We start from the raw sequence: 16,799 nt of genomic DNA on the forward strand, positions 1-16,799 counted from the left end.
GCAATAATTGGTAGCTTACTATATTTATATTTATTGTTTACCACATGTCACAGCGCTTAGCACACATCATTCACCTATCAACATTACGTTTATAGGGAGAATAAATAGTTCTTTCATTATTATTCAAAGTCTCTAACAGTGCCTGGCACTACACAAGCAAAAGAAAAGTCAAGTTTATTCTTCTCATTACTATTGAGTAAAGCACTTCACACAACGGCTCTTTCCCTTGGCCCCTGAATAAGTAATCTTCGCGGTGACAGTCCTCGTTTCTAGGCGTCCCGGACCCGCCCCTCCTCCGGACTTCTAGACGCCCCGCCCCCTGCCGCCCGGCAGCCCCGCCCCCCCGGCCAGCGCCGCGCCTGCGCACTGTCCCCGGAGGGGGGACGCGCGCGCAGGGCCGAGCCGGCCAGCCTGCTGCGTGCGTGCGTGCGTCGCTGCGTGCGTGCGTGCGTGCCGTGCGCTCGCCGGGCACCGCGGCCTCGCCCTCGCCCTCCGCCCCTGCGCCTGTACCGCGTAGGCCGCCCCCCCGCGCGCACCCTGTCGGCGACCCCCGCCCGCGCCCCGGCCGGCCCCCCCTTCTAAATTTAAAGGGGGCGCAGCCTTCCCGCCTCCCGCTCCAGGTGACCGCTCAGGGGTCTCCCGCCTGAGGTGCCCCGCCGCCGAGGAACATGGCGAAGGTGGAGCAGGTCCTGAGCCTCGAGCCGCAGCACGAGCTCAAATTCCGAGGTAAGCCCGGAGGCCCGCCATGTTCGGCCGCGGGCCCGGCCGCCGCCCGGCACCCCCGCACCCCCCCCGCGCTCCGGGGGCCCGGCCGCGCAGTGACGTCGGCCCCGCCCCGCCCCGCCCCGACGGCGCGCCCGCCCGCCCGCGCCCCGGGCCGGGAGGCCCCGCGCCGCCCCTCCTCCCGAGCCGCGCGCCGCGCCCTCGAGCCGCCGGGCCCGGGGACATGTTGGCGGCGACCGTCCGGCCCGGGGCCGTCCGCTCCCGAGCACAACCGTGGGCGCCCCCTTTGCCGGGAAGGCTCTTCCCTGCGCTCCACGAGGTTGCCCTCTTGGGGGCTTAGGTCAGATGTCAGCTCCTCGGGGAGGCCTGCCCTGGCCCCCCGCCCGCCTGGACGCCCGCGGGCATCCCCTGTCACGGCGCCCGGCCGCGGGCCGCGCGGCGCTCGCTTCCCACGAGCACCCTTTCCCGCCTGTGTGCCAGCTTGCGGCGCTCGAAGGGAAACTCCATGCGGGCCGGACCGGTCGTCGCTCTGCTCCGTGCCCAGCACGTGTCGGGGGCCGAGGTTCCGCAGGCGCCTCCGCGGGCGCGGGGAGGGGACGGGCTGACCTGCCTTCTGCTGTCTTCCCGTGCCCCTGCTCGCGTCCGTGCGCTGGGGGGCTGCGGGGGGCTGCGAGGCCTTCCACCCAGAGCAGCCTGGAACGGGAGCCAGAGGAAGCCTGGTGCGCGGCTGTGCTGGGGGCAAGCCGGGGCCCTTTGTAACGATTTTCATGATTTTTCCCCCCTTCTCCTCCACAATATGAGCCCGTGAGACAGTAGGGAGCTGTGTGACTTGATTCCTTCTTTTCAAATGTGTTGAGTAACTGGTAGTCATGTGCTTGGCACTGGAGAGACAGGGAACGAACCAGACAGACGAGTCCCCTGCCCTCATGGAGCTTGCCTGCTAATCAGGGCAGACAAACCAGCAAATGGCAGCGTTTCAGATGGTGGTAAGTGCTGTGAAGGAAATAAAACCGGCCGACATGGTGCGAGTATGCGTGAGGTCGGATGGCCAGCGCTTGGCCCACAGCAGGTGCTCAGTAGATATTTGGGGAATGGATGTTGGCCAGAGGCACCCCGGTGTATATGTAGTGGCAGGAAGTAGTGTAGGATAACTTACCCAAAGTTGCCCAGTTGGCAAATGGCACATTTGAGCCCAGGCTTTAGAGCTCACCCTGTTTTTTTCCTCTCCCCAAAGCCCCCCAGTACATAGTTGTATATTCTAGTTGTAGGTCCTTCTGGTTCTGCTCTGTGGGACGCCACCTCAGCATGGCTTGATGAGCTGTGCTAGGTCTGTGCCCAGGATCCGAACCTGTGAAACCCTGGGCCACCGAAGTGGAGTGTGGGAACGTAACCACTTAGCTACGGGGCAGCCCCATGAGCTCACCCTCTTAACAATTATGTTTTCTGACCCTGGGAGATAGTCCAGAACTGTAGCTGTCTAGAACTTTGCCTCTCAGCTTAACAATCTGAAATGACCCCAGATGCATAAAGAAGCAAGAGTTTTGTAGTTAAAATGAAAATAAAACAAAAATTTAAAAAAAAAAAATCACAAAAGCCTAACATGGATTAAATTCCATGACAGTCTTTGAGCTTGCGTGACGTTCTCATGGCCTCCTAGAGGAGCCAGGCTGGAAAAGGAGTCCAGGTTGCTAAAGTGATTGTGGAAGATGATGGTTTCCACCTGAGTTGTCTGAAGTTCTTGACATTGGAAGCCTGTGGCTTGGCCACTCCTGGGAATTGGCATATTCATTCATTTAGTCCACAAACGTTTACTGAGTGCTCCATGTGTCAGGTACCAGGAAAGGATGAGTCACATCATATGTGTGCCCCCGTTCTCCCTCAACACCCTACCCCAGCACTGAAATCTAGGGAAGGGCGCAGATGACAGAATGAGGCAGGACAGTGCAGTGATAGAAGGTGATCCTGAGTGCTCCGGCAGCACGAAGGAGGTCAGCTCCTGAGAGAGGTGTCATTTGAGCTGAGTTTAAAGGTCGAATGGAAGCAGGCTAAAAGAAGAAATATCTGGATGGGGAGCTTGTCAGGCAGAGGAAATTGCATGTACTGAGGCACAAAGGCTGAGGTGACTGGGCTCCTTTGGGATGCCACTAGTAGGTCTGCATGACAGCAGCAACGAGCATTTGTTGGTTGCAAGGCAAAGTAGGAAGATGAGGCTGCTAGTAGACAGGAGTCAGATCTTCTAAGGCCACCTGTGTGCAGATGCAGCCACTGTCCAAGTGCAAATTGTGTTGCTTCTCAGCTAGTCCTTCCTTGCAACCTCAACCCCCACCTGCAGTATATACGCTCTTCTCTAATGTGATGTTATGGAAAGAGGCACTAATTTGAGAAATTGGAGTTTTTGTCCCACTTCTTTCACTTAGAGATGTTTGACCACTTCACTCCCCAAAGCCTGGGGTCACTCGTCAGTCCATGGGGCTGCCGCTCATGTCTGCCTTTCCTCCTGTAGAAAGTTTTGTTACTGTTTAGAAGCCGTGCTTTGTAAATGCACAATATTACACAGAGATTGGTGGTTGTATTTAGACAACTGACTTCATCATTTCAACTTCTTTACCTGAAAGATATGGAAGAGAAGAGTGATTTTTCTGGCCCTGGGTTGGCCGAAGTAATGATGGGCAAAGTCACTGGATATTTTTGCTAGGGAAGTGGTCCGAGAGAAGTCGCGGTGTCCCACTGCTGAAGGCTGTTGGCTCATGACTTCAGAAGAGGCGTATTCAGGCATGTGTAAACCACTTTATGAGATTTGTTTGTTTTAAACTGAGCACTAAGACCATGAAATAGGGTAGAGGCTCAATGCCCTGGCTTGCTGTATAGATATCATTCATTTCAGGATCAGAACTGGCATATTTAACGTCTCTTCCAAGTCACTCAGAGTGGTGACTCTGACTTGGGGTGGTTCACTTAGATGAATCAAACTTGTAAGCTAACTTTGCTTAATAAGAAGGTGATAATTCAAATGCCTGTCATCCAAAGGAAAATAATTAATCATCTTGTAAGTGCAGCCTAAGATGATATGGGATTGTATATGTTGGATTCTTTTTCAGTGTGGGCATTTTGTGTAATTATGTTGAATTCAAGGATGTTAAGAAGAAAAGAGAACACAGACTCGCATGGCCTTGGTCAGTCTTTTAGAAAGTGCCGTCTACATTGTGGCAGGTATCAGAGGCGAAAGACTACTGGCCTCTTGAAAGAAGCACAACACTGTGACATTTGCCTTGGTGAAACAGTGGGAGCTCTTTTGGATTGGGGGACCTTTCTGAAAGAGTGAAGGGTTTTTGGAAACCTGTGGAATGTGTGCTTTGCGTTGTCACTCTTTCTGTTTCTCTCACTTCCAAGGCCTAGTCCTTTTCTTTCCATCTCCTCGTTCTGAGGTCCTACTTGCCGCCCAGCTCAAAGGGCTTTCGGAATGAGTCACTTTCAGGGCATTTTCTCTCTCTTGTCTTCTTTCTCTCTCCTCTGCCTCCCCTTCCATCGTATTCCATCTGTGGTATATAGAATGCCTTCTATTTTTTTTGTCATTGTCCGGGACTCTTAATCCTTCTTTACATCCTAGCACCACCTCCACCCCGCCCCCCAGTGATACTGTCGGGTGAGAGTGGTCTGTTAACTAACTAGCTCATGAGGATGTTTAAGGTTTAAACCCTCTGTGGACTCATTCACCCTTGCTTTCTTCTGAGACTAAACCAGTGGCCTTCAGGAAGTCTCAGAGTTCTGCTGTTGGTCAGTAGGGATTTCCGGTGGGATAGAACCAGTGGGTTGGTGTGGTTGGTTACCGCTTTGGGGAGATAATAGTAGGAACTTGGGGGCTATAGATGGTAGGTAAGTTAGGAACACTATCATTTGGATAAGGAAAGCATGCTTAGAATCACCCCCTTAGTGTGTAATTTAATATTGTTTGGGAAGCTAAAAAATATAAAACCCTGCAGATATAGTCAGTTCAATGCAGTAATTATCTTTCAGGTGCTAGCTACAGGATTAATTCTTTAGCTTTGGAATAGCACTGATTTCCTTAACATTTCATGATCACGTGAAGCAGACTGTTTTACAGCACAACAGAATGTCAGCAGTCTGCTTAAGATTCTTTATAGTAGTAGTTTAAATCCATCCTGAATAGATTATCTTCATTTATTTAATTATTAACCAGCTTGCTCATCAAAAGCAAGTGGCATTAAACTTACTAGGCTTTAGTCAAACTTAAATCTTCATAGATTACACTATTTATTTTTGAGTTTTTGTTCCTGGGAGAAAAATGTGAACCAGAAGTTAACTTTCTTTTATCCACTTTTCTTGATAGTTAACTCCTTAGGGGAAAAAAATGGATAGTTCTTGGCCATGTGCTTATATTTGGAAAGTAGTGCTAGTTTCTTGATGTGTGTGATTGTAACATGCATTACAGTTATCTTCATAATTACCTGGTAGCTTTGCATCCAAGTGTGGATTTATTAAAATAATTAGTCTGAATTGATGCTTATTACAGAGATGAACTCTTAAACATTTACACTATCTTTTACTTATTAAAATTATATAGCATCTTTCCTTCCAATGCTGAAGGCAAAATACTGAGAACTTTGGGCAGTGTTATCACTAAGTAGTGGAAAATGAGGAAAGGAGTCAAGGGAATAGAAGACATTGATTATCACTCTAACACTACCCTTAGGCTTGATTTTTAGAACCTGAAACTTGAATTTTTACATAAAGAATGATCTCCCAGATTGCTTCATAATCCCCCATTTGTATTTGAAAAATTTGCCACCTGAGGGACCATGATTTGGAACAAATGAGCACGGCCTTCAGCAAGATGACAAGAAGAACACAAAGAGGGCTGAGTTCCATTAGTCAAGACAAAGTTGCCATAGAGTGTCTTTAATAAAATAAAATAAAAGCCTTCTGTATGGTTATTTTGCAACAAGGATTGTGTTAAAAACAAGTTGCGTTCAGGCTGTCGTCAACATAGCATATCCAGGATTGCTTTAGCCCTAGCTCAGTGAATATGTGCATTCCTTGAAGTTTTTACCTCACAGACCAGGGCTGCTGGCTTTACAAAAACAAGAGTTATTTAAAGAGCTTTGTTACAGAAACAAAGTTACTGAACTTGACAGTCATTTTAAGATTATTTTAGAAAATATCAATGTGGCAAAACTATCTCCAGAGTATATTTTTCAAAATGTTAAATGTGTTGTTTTAACAGAAACAAATGTCTTAACGTGCTATAGGGTTTCCCCCCTTGCATGGGAAAAAAGAAATCGATAAGAAAATGGCATATAGTCCCATGGAAAATTCTTGATGGGCTTGCTTTTAATAATATTTTGGCATTAATTGTACAAAACTGTAAAGCTAGAAATACCTTCCTAGAATTTTCCTTCATTCTTTCAGAAGGGTTTTCGACTGGGTTAGTATTGCTCTTTGTCTGTGTCAGGTAGTGTCTTCACTGAGGCTTTGGTTTGTGTGCGCGCACCCGTGTGGGCACGTGAAGTGCTGCTGGTGGGCACGTGTTCTTACCGACGCCTGTAACGTGTTTGAATTAGTATACAGTTGGCATTTCAGTAGGCTCTTATAACCTTAGCCTGTCTGGGAAGGGGGTTCGGGAAGTACATATTTTGGGGGAGAGAGAGATTGGGGCTGTTGTTTGTATCTTTTGGGTTGTACTTTAAGACAGTGGAATGGGCCCCCGGACCATTTACCTAGATTTGAATTGCTTGTTATGTGGCTTGGAACCTTTACGACTGTAAGTTCCTTGGGTTGTCTTTAAAGGCTGGAGGGTGCTAAGAGAATGGAGAGGAACAGAAAACTGGCCCTAGGGAACTAGGAGCAGAGGGCATGTTTGTAAGGGGCGAACTGATGGACTCTCCTTGACCCCCTCCAGTGGGTTGGGTCTGGAGTTAAAAGCAGTGGCTGTAGTGGGTGCCGATGTTCATTTTGCTGCATGAGGGGAAAGAAAAGATAAGGCCAGAATGAACAGTGCGTAAGGTAAATGCTTAATTTCTGGAAGATAGTCGGCAAAGTCTAGGGACTGTGCTGGATGCTTTATGTTCTTTATCTTATTGTTTAATCCCCTTCGCAGTCCTGTGAGGTGAGTTACTCAGTAGTTAGGTAGCCTGCCCCTGGATGCGGCCACACGATAAACGACGGTGCAGAGATTAACCCAGGTTTGTCTAGTGCCCAAGCCCATTTCTTCTAGTGCGTCACTAGCAGCTCTGTAGAGTGAGCTCATAATGGAGTTCATTCTTGGGGCGGAGAGGCAGGGAATTCATAACCATTAAGGAAATATTAGTGGCTGTCAGGATAATGTGTTAAGAACATTAATTAATTGAGTTATTTTTTTGTGGAATTTTTTTAGGAGAGATTTCTTACCATACTTTTTGAAAATTCGTGTTGATGACTCCAAAGCACTCTTTGATTTACCTTGTAAATATTCACTTTTTATATCAGATTTTGATGGTGTTCCATGACTCTCTGTATTTAAAGACATGAACTTTCGAGTAATTGGCAGTTCTTGTATTGGATCTTTGGAAGGGAGGGTGACACTTGTGTGTGGTGGAGATTTCACAGGTTTGCAGATTTGTAAAGTGGGAATTAGAGAAGTTTGAAAGGGTGCTTATTAAGATAGGAATGTCTAAAATAAATGAGCTGTGTAGGCGCCGCCGTAACTACACGTGGGGCTGCAAAGCCCTTAGTTCTGAGTGCTCCTGACAGGCCACTGCCTTAGGCAGAGAAACAAAGAAGGGTGTTAATGTATAGCTAGAGAGTTCTCAAATACTGAAAGAGAGAAACTGAAGGTGAATAACAAAAAGTACTGTTCTTTTCTGTATGAGGTATACTTTGGGAAGTCATCATTCCCCCAAACTGGGACGATTTCGGGTTTCCTCCTTTTCACACCTCATCCTTTGAGGTTTCTTCACGGACAGAAGCCCTCTTGAGGACCGGTTCACTTACCACATACTGAAAGCTGCCTATGGGCCAGGCACTGGGTTGGGGACTAGGGAGGAGTTCTGACCCTTAAAGTTTCCAGCCTCTGGGTGGTGAGGGGAGAGAAGAGAATATGGATATAGGACACTTACGGGCTGCCCCCCATTGGGAGCTAGAAAAAGCTGTGTTAATTCTGCTTCCGGGTTTGGATTTCACAGGGAAGGTGTCATTTGAGATTTGTGACTTGGTGAGTTTATGGTGTGTGCGAGGCATTTTTCTATAAGAGCTCATTTATTTGATTCTTACAGCAAGCCTAGGAAGTGGAGCCTCAGTTAGGACCCTCAGATCCAACCTAAGGTACCTAAGTTATGAACCTGAAGGAAAGATGGAGCTGGGATTGGAACCAAGATCTGTCTGACTGCAAACCATGGTTTTTATCATTATGTTGGCTGTTTTTCTTCCCTTAAAAGACTAGTTAGAGTGTGCTGACTAGGAAGGCCCTTGATTTTCTTATTTATTTATTTATTTTGAGGAAGATTAGCCCTGAGGTAACATCTGCCGCCAGTCCTCCTGTTTCTGCCTAGGAGGCCAGCCCTGAGCTAACATCCGTGCCCATCTTCCTCTGCTTTCTGTGTGGGACGCCTGCCACAGCATGGCTTGCCAAGCGGTGCCATGTCCACACCCGGGATCCAAACCGGTGAACCCTGGGCCGCCAAAGCAGAATGTGCACACTTAACCGTTGTGCCACCGGGCCGGCCTTGCATATCTTGTTGATGTCTTACTCTCCGTGTGCTGCTGTAACTCATTGCTTTGTCTTCCCTGCTAGAATGCAGGCTCCTATAGGTATCATGTCTTTAGTTTTTCCCAGGAGTGACTAATAGAGTATATTCTTTTCTTACCGTCGTTTTCTTCTCCTGGTAACCCCAAAGAAGGGATCCAACCCTGGACTTGGTCATCTTTTTAATGTTTGGTATGACCATTTGAGATAGAAGCATACGCAAGAATAAAAAGAGGGATTTGCCGAAAAACCAAAGGTTGTCCTTGTGGAGGCTTATTTGAATTCTGATTCTGTTGGTCGGATTGATTTGTTGGCACATAAATGTATCCTGATGGACTGCTCTGAAAGTCTAAATCTGTGCTTTTTGACCTTTTTCAAGTCAGATACTTCTTTGCTAATTGGATGAAGGAAAGCCATGAATCACTCCTTAGAGAATCTGCAGACAGACTCATTCAAAACTTCTCGTGTGGTTTGGGGACAGGAGGACCACGGTTTACTGTGGGTGCCCACTTGACCTCTAATCTCACAGAGAAGGGCAGAGGTGGAAGAAACATGAGAGGTCATCCAGGGAAGTTCAGAGAAAAGTTGATCAGTTCATTTGGGTCTTTGTATTTTATTTTATTATTATTTTTAAATGAATGCCTTTGTTGCTTTTCTCCTTCAGAGCAAGATTGTTTCTTTTTTCTTGACATACCTTAGCACTGAACACAGCTTTGGTGATTAGTCGTCTTCAGTCAACATCTGAGTGTTGTCTCTTAGACCTTTAAAAAAGAATAACTGTTTTTTTAGTTGTGTTTGCCCTTTCTAGCTTCTTTCTTCACTTTCCTTCTTATCCTAGCAAGCTTCTGGAAACAGTAGTCTAGATCTCCGTTTTCTCGTTTGCTCCTAACCTCATTGCCCAGGAGCTTCATTACTACACATATCCTTGGTGTTTTTTTTTTTTTTAACTGAGGAAGATTCACCCTGAGCTAACATCCGTGCCAGTCTTCCTCTGTTTCTTTTAGTATGTGGACTGCCAGCACAGCATGGCTGCTAACAGAGTGGTATAGGTCTGCACCCGGGAGCTGAACCCAGGCTGCCGAAGCAGAGCAAGCTGAACTTAACCGCTAGGTCCCGGGGGCTGACGCTCTTTGCCTCCTCCTTCACCTTGTGTGTACTCTCTGTGCCATTTGACACCTGTTGCTATCCTGCTTCTTGACAGTCTTCCCTTTGCCTCCCTCATCACTCTCTCTTGGCTTTTTTCCACCCATTTGGCCACTTTTGCCCACTTCTCGTGGAGTTCCGTTGATAATGCTGAGGGTTACAGATTTTCCTTCTCCCCCACTTCTTGCTCCTCTTCTCTCCGTCTCTCTCTTTCTGTTTCCCCCTCTGTCTTCCTTCTTCCCCATTGGGGAGCTCTTCTGCCAGTATCTTTGGCTTCTGACATCACTTACAGATGATCCCAGGCCTGACCCAAGCCCATATATAGGGCCACAGGTACTTCAAATGCAGCGTGCCCCAAACTACACTCCTCACCACTCCTTTTTCCTCCAAACCTCCTCTTCCTGCATATATCTCACTTGAATAGTACCCACGTCCACAGTCGACCAACGCAGAGACTCCATGACTCAGATCTGCCCCTTCTTCCTTGTCCTCACTATGGCTGTCTCATTTTCCCCTGGATGACTATAATGCCTTCTTAACTTGTTTTCCTGTCTGAGTCCTCTCTCTCCTCTCCATACTGATGCCACTTACAAATATGCAAATCTGAGCTTATCTCTTGCTTGCTTAAAATCATTAAATGTCTCCCCTTTGCCTAAAGAGTAAAGTTTAAATTCTTTAACAAGACCTGGGAAATCGTTCTGCCTGTTGCCCTTATCTCTCCAGCATCATCTTTCCTCACGCTTCAGCTGACACTCCAGCCTTCCCTTCTCCCTGGTGGCAGGGCTTTTGCATATATTGTTTCTACCACTCAGAATGAGTTCAGTCCTCCTCCTGCTTCACTGTTTCCTCCCACTTACCTTCAAGGCTCAACACAGCTCGCTGCTCTGAGGTCACTTTTCCTGATGCTCAGGGTGCCTGTGCCCTGGGCCCCGACCTCGCTACAGTGGGTTACGTTTGGCTACTTGACTTCCTTTCCCTTTAGTCAGCGATACCTTTGCCATTTTTGGACTGTGTCTTTTATCCCCAGATCCCGGTGCCTAGCACAGTGCATGGCACATGGCAGGTTCTCAGGGAGTTAATGGTGTCTGGGTCAAAGAATGCTGAAAAAGAAGAGAGGGGAAAAAGAGAGAAGACGGCTTTCTGTGGCAAGGAGTGGTGAAACCCGTCAGTGAGGCCCGCTGTGTGAGCTGATCTACGTGGACAGTGTATTTTGCTCAGAAAATATTTAAAAGTTTCCTCCCAAGTGCTGCTACCGTTCCTGTCTTCTGCAAACCTCTGTCTTCACCTGTCCCTCCCTCCTATTTCGCAGTCAGGACTGCCTCCTCACCTAGTGCTCTTTACTCCATTCCTTTCTCATCGCTTATGGTGCGCTGCTCCGTTAGTCAGCCTCTCTGCTTCTGATGTCTCAGATTTCTCTTCTGCTTGATTTCTTCCCCGTGCCTACAAACATGCTTAAGTTACCCGTTCCTAAAAAGAAATCACATTCCTTCAGATCTTCCCTGACTTGAGCAAACGTCTAGTCTTCCATCACAACTGAATTTTTGGAAGCAATGAGTGTCAGTTACTGGTTTACGTCTTCTCTTTCTTTTCAATTCTCAGATCTTCCCCCTCCACTGAAACCCTCTCAGTGCATCAGGTTTCTCTTTATGACATTTGTCCTTGACATCTGGTGAACTGCCCACCTCTTTTTTAATCATGTTTTTTTCTTCTTCTTCTTCTCCCCAAAGCCCCCCAGTACATAGTTGTATGTTGTAGCTGCAGGTCCTTCTAGTTCTGCTGTGTGTGATGCTGCCTCAGCATGGCTTGATGAGCGCTGCCAGGTCTGCGCCCACAATCCAAACGGGCGAAACCCTGGGCCGCTAAAGTGGAGCGTGTGAACCTAACCACTCAGCCATGGGGCTGGCCTCTGCCCACCTCTTTATCATCTCTGTTACTGGATATTGACGTTTCCCAGGCTTCTGTCCTCAGTCTTCTTCATTTAACCATTCTGTTTATGTTATCTCATTAATAGTACCTTCAGCTCTCACTTCTACACAGAAAACTTCCAAATCAGCATCTCCAAGCAGATCTTTTGATTTCTAGGCTTTCTGCCTATTGGATAGCCCTGCCTATCTGGCTGTCATGAAAGCACATCAGACTCAACACATTCTACACTGCATTCGGGATTTGTCCTCTTGTTCCCATTGATTGTGTCTTCCATTTCTTGGGAATGGACCTTGCACCCAATTGGGTAAGCCAGAAATCCTGCGCTCATCTTTCCCTCCCTCTTCCTCCTCTCCTCTCACATCCCGTCAGTCCGTTTCATCAGCAGCGTCTCCTGGGCCCCTTTGCTTCTTTCCATTCCAGTCCCAGATCCTGAGGATGGGCCCTCTCCCTTTGGGATTATTGCCCCGTGTCCCAGCTCTGTCTTTAATTTTTCTCCCTACTTCCCTCACCCTTCAAGCTATCCTGAATACAGTTTTCAGAGTTATTTTTCTAAAATTGAAATTTGATTGTGTCATTTCTTTATTTTAAAACATTCACTGATCCCTGGATCTTACAGGTTAATGTTCAGCATTCTTAGGCCAGAATCAAAGCCTTTCAAAAACAGGCCCCCACCCTTTTTTTTTAAAACAGTCTCAGCTTTTATTTTCCCTATTTTTTGTACGAGGAAGAGCAGCCCTGAGCTAACATCTGTTGCCAGTTTTCCTCTTTTTGCTTAAGGAAGATTGTCCCTGAGCTGATATCTGTGCCCATCTTCCTCTGTTTTGTGTGTGGGATGCTGCCAGAGCATGTCTTGATGAGCAGTGTGTAGGTCTGCACCTGGGATCCGAACTCGCAAACCCTGGGCCACCGCAGCAGAGTGTGTGAACTTAACCACTACACCTCTGGGCTGGCCTCTATTTTCCATTTTAAACACCTGCAATATTTACAAGCTGTTTAGAGTAACAAACAGACACGCACACACTCTCACAGACACACGTTGAGTACATATATTCTTATCTTGGGTTTATAGCGAACGCTGGTTGAGGCAGTAAATACTTTTAAGAGTCCGTGATCAGAAAAGGGAAACTCATTTTCCTTCCTCACGCCTCCCTTCCTAGAATCCTTTTTAATATTCTGCCTCCATTTCCTCATGTAGACCTTGTTGGAGACTTGTATAGCATTAAGGTAATCAGTTTGTACACTTTATTTTTACTTAAACTGTAAGTTTCTCAAAAGCATGAGCAGCCATGATTTTTGTCCCATTTCTCACTCACTCCTCTCAGACCCTTTCTGCTCTAACCATGTGATGTCCCCTGTCAGGGCCGTGCACGCGATCATACCACACTGTGCATTCCCCAGGGCCTTTGCAGCTCAGTCTATACCTCCCTTCATCTTTTCAAACTCCAGGACTTCCCTCCATGTTCGGCTCCTCGCCTCCCCACCCTCCTGTGTTTACATAGGACTTTATACATGGGCTTTAATATGGTATTCGATGCAGTGAGAGGTAGTACATTACCCAGCACTGACGAGTTGAATTCTAGGGCCAAATGGTCTGGATGTGAATCCTGGATCTGCTGCTAAAAGTCACGTGACCTTGGATAAAGGGTTTAACTTCCCGGTGCCTCAGATTCTTCACTGTGGGGAATGTTAGGAGGAGTAAAGGAGTAGATACACGTAAAGTGCCGAAAATAGGCATGGCACTGTTAAATGTTAACTAACGTTGTTATAATTTGATGATTTTTTTTTCAAGATATGTCATTCCAGAGTCTCAATCCCAGAGATTCTTACCTCTTAGTTCTGGTTGGGTTCTGGAATGGTTCTGCAAGTATATTTACTCTATCTTCTCAGGGTTCTGGGCAGGAGAAGTATCATCTCTCTAGCTTGAGGGCTTAGCACAGTATGGGGACCATTCATCAGTTACTTATTGAATGCCTACAATGTGCTAAGTATGGTTCTGGATACTTGAGAGACTGAGATGAAAAAACTGACAAATCTTTGCATTATGGAGCTTATCTTCTGGTGGGGAAGATGGGAATTAAATAAAAAGACAGGAAATACATATAATATGGTGCCAGATAATGGTAAGTGCTAAATGGGGAGAGGGGAATGCAGGATAAAGGGGTTTGGGAGTGGGTTCTGTTTTTTTTTAATGGACCGCATTTTGTTTTATTGATTGATTGTTGAGGAAGCTTCACCCTGAGCTAACATTTGTTGCCAGTCTTCCTCTTTTTTTGCTTGAGGAAGACCAGCCCTGAGTGAACATCTGTGCTAGTCTTCCTCCACTTTATATATGGGTGGCTGCCACAGCATGGCTGACAAGTGGTGTAGACCTGCGCCTGGCATCTGAACCTGTGAACCTGGGCTACCAAAGCGGAGCGTGCCGAACTTAACCACTGTGCCACGGAACTGGCGCCTGGGTTCTCTTTTAAAGAGGGTGATTGGAGAAGGCCATGTCCCTGAGAAGGTGATACTTGAACTGAGACCTGTATAACATGAGTGTGTGAGCCATGCATGCATTGGAAGGAAGAGCATTCCAGACAGAGGGAAGGACAAGTGCAAGGCCCTCGAGTGGCGATGAGCTTGGTATGTTCAAGGAGCAGCAAGGTCGTTGTGTCTGCAGTGAAGTGATGGAGTGGCACAGTAGGAGATGGGCTCAGAGAAGAAGGAGGAGCCTTCCTGGTGGGCAGGCCACGGGAGAGACTTTGGATTTTGTTGTGAGATGGGAAGCGATGAAGAGTCTTCTGAGCAAGAGTCCATTTTCAAATGACCGAGGCTGGTGTGGGGAAGTAGGTTATGGGAGGTGTGTGAGTGGTGGTGTGTGTAGAATCCGTTAGGTTCCTGCAATAATCCAGGCCACGAGTATGAAAGAGTCCGCAGCTTGGACCAGAGTAGCGACCGCAGAGAGAATGTGGCGAGAGGTGCTCAGATTCCAAATCTGTTTCGAAGGAGAGCTGGCAGAACTTGCTGATGGGTTAAATGTGCAGTGGGAGGGGAAGAGAAGAAACTAAGGTGACTGCTTTTGGTTCAAGCAGTTTGCTGAACGGTGGCTTCTTTTCCTGAGGTGGGAGCTGTGGGTTTAGGGGAGGGGAATGGGACTCAATAGTGCTGTTTGGATGTGATAAATTTGAGGCTTAGTCCACCTACAAGTAAGGTCAGGGGACAGGGTCAGGCTGCGGATGTAAATTTGGCCATCATCAGCTTATTGTTAGAACACAGTATAGGAAGGAATAATTTTTTCGGACTGAAAGATTAGGTAAGCCTTTCCAAAAGAGAAGGCATTTGAGCAAAACTTTGAAGAATGAGTATGATTTCCAAAGGCAGAGAAAGAGGAAAATAGAAGATATTTTTCATCCAAGTCTCACAGCCTTTTTCCCTGGCTTCTTGTTGAATTTGTTTAAGAAGCCGCTGACCTGGTTGATAATCTCTTTTCACTGGTATAGCCACTTAGGTTCTCTACTGAAAAGGAAACCAGAGCAGATTACATGCTAACTGATAAACCGCACTCTGCTATTTCTCATTGTTCACAAAGTGATAATTCAGGTTGGACCATGAAGGTGCAGAATGCTAAGCGTGCTTTGCTCTCTTCCTGTGTGTCTGCTGTGTATTGGGATGTCTTGCTTTTGACGTGGACGCTTTTCACGTGCTGTCTGTCATCTCCCCTAAAGACTGAACATTTTGGGGAAGTTTTTACTTCTCCTGATAGTTATTTTATGCTCTTGACTTGAACTGTTCATTTGTAACTCAGTGAAGTTAACACCACACCTGTGACCATGAGAAATTGGGACCCCTTGCTCTCCTATCATTCATCTCCCTCACTTGACATGATATCTGTCTTGAGCCCTCCTGCTCTGTGTGAAAAAAATGTCATGTTTTGCCACTCTTCCATTTAGGTAGAATTTTATTTGGAGTAGAATATTGCTTATCTTTTTGTTTATTTTTGTGAAGACTAATTACAAATTTTGGTCTTCTAAATAGAGAAAAATTACTAAATGTTTGTTAGTCGCTGAAATAAAGATTGTGTATTGAAAAAATTCAGTTTATTAAATAGTCTGAGATTCTTTTAGAATTGATATATAAAACTCATACCAGTCAGGTGTGCTGTTACCTTAAAATAATCGTCAACTGTGTACTATAATCTTAGTGCTGAATATAGATAGGATGTGTGAAGCTTCAGCTCTTATATAATACCTTTAGCCATTTTTCTGTTTAGAAAAAAAAGTGTTGCGTTAGAGAGAAGTAGTCATAGTATTTATCTTTAGACGGGTAAGGGCTTCTAGTCTTCAAAGTTCTTGTTAATAGATTTTGTCACAAGTTTAGTTTTGGGTCTTTGTCTTGAATTAATGAGCCCACTGCTACTCTAAACATGTTTTAAATGATAACCTTGATTTTTACAAATTGCATAAGAGTGGCTATTGAGGTAGGTATAATGGTGGGTATAATGGAATCCACAATTCAGGATTCCAGTATTTTTATATAGACAAGGCATTCTGGGCAAGAAGAAATTCTCTCAAAAGAACATTGTCTGGATCTTACGTAAACTATACGTAGCTTTCTTTATGTGGGTGGTAATAGAATATACACCCAAATACAGAATAACTAAATGTTATTAATTTGTTAGACTTGTTTTAAATATTTCTCATTAAACCTGACTAGGAATTTGAAGACATTTCTGCCCTCCATATCTGCCCTTTCCTGCTCCTCTCTTTCTTTACCCTCCAGAGGAATGTATGTAAACTATTTCCATTTTTTTCCTATATTGCTTAATGTGGTATCATAGTTTATGTATCACTTAACGTGTTTTTGAGACCCATCTATTGATGAAATACAGATCTTGTTCATTATTTTCAATTGTTCTATAGTATTCCTTCATAAGAATTTAGCGCATTTATTATTAATGAGTTCTTTATATACTCTGAATAATAATTGCTTATCTGTTAACATAAGCTACAAGTATCTTTCAGTTTCCTAGGCTAGCTTTATGTCTTTTTGGGTAGCTTTCCTGAGTTTGATCTTAGGCTTCCATAGTACTTTGATGTATTGAATTCTTAGACTAGTGCTTTGTGGTCCGGTTTTCCCACCCGTGGAGTTGGTGGCCTACTGAGTTTTATTTCTTTCTGCTCCAAAGGAGCTAGAAAACCAGTGAGTGAAATAAGCAGCCTGAAAGATGGGTGTGGGCTGTTTCAGTCGTGCTGGCTTCTAGTGTGCCTTCGACGGCGTCCTTGGTGTTGAT

At 45.9% G+C, this 16,799-nt stretch overlaps 1 protein-coding gene across 2 annotated transcripts in view; it reads left to right on the forward strand.

Annotated features, from left to right (window-relative positions):
• The first annotated feature begins 352 nt into the window (after positions 1 to 352).
• The window catches only part of VAPB (VAMP associated protein B and C), a 48,141-nt gene continuing 31,694 nt past the window's right edge, over positions 353 to 16,799 (forward strand). Inside the window, exon 1 of one of the 2 annotated variants that reach the window (XM_070589634.1) lies at positions 353 to 726. In XM_070589634.1, coding sequence (XP_070445735.1) covers positions 669 to 726 — 58 coding nt within the window. In that variant the 5' untranslated portion in view covers positions 353 to 668. The remainder of the gene's footprint in view (positions 727 to 16,799) is intronic. The other variant, XM_070589635.1, reaches the window with a different exon arrangement.

The sequence above is a fragment of the Equus przewalskii genome, chromosome 21 (assembly GCF_037783145.1).
Source record: "Equus przewalskii isolate Varuska chromosome 21, EquPr2, whole genome shotgun sequence".
Lineage (NCBI taxonomy): Eukaryota > Metazoa > Chordata > Mammalia > Perissodactyla > Equidae > Equus > Equus przewalskii.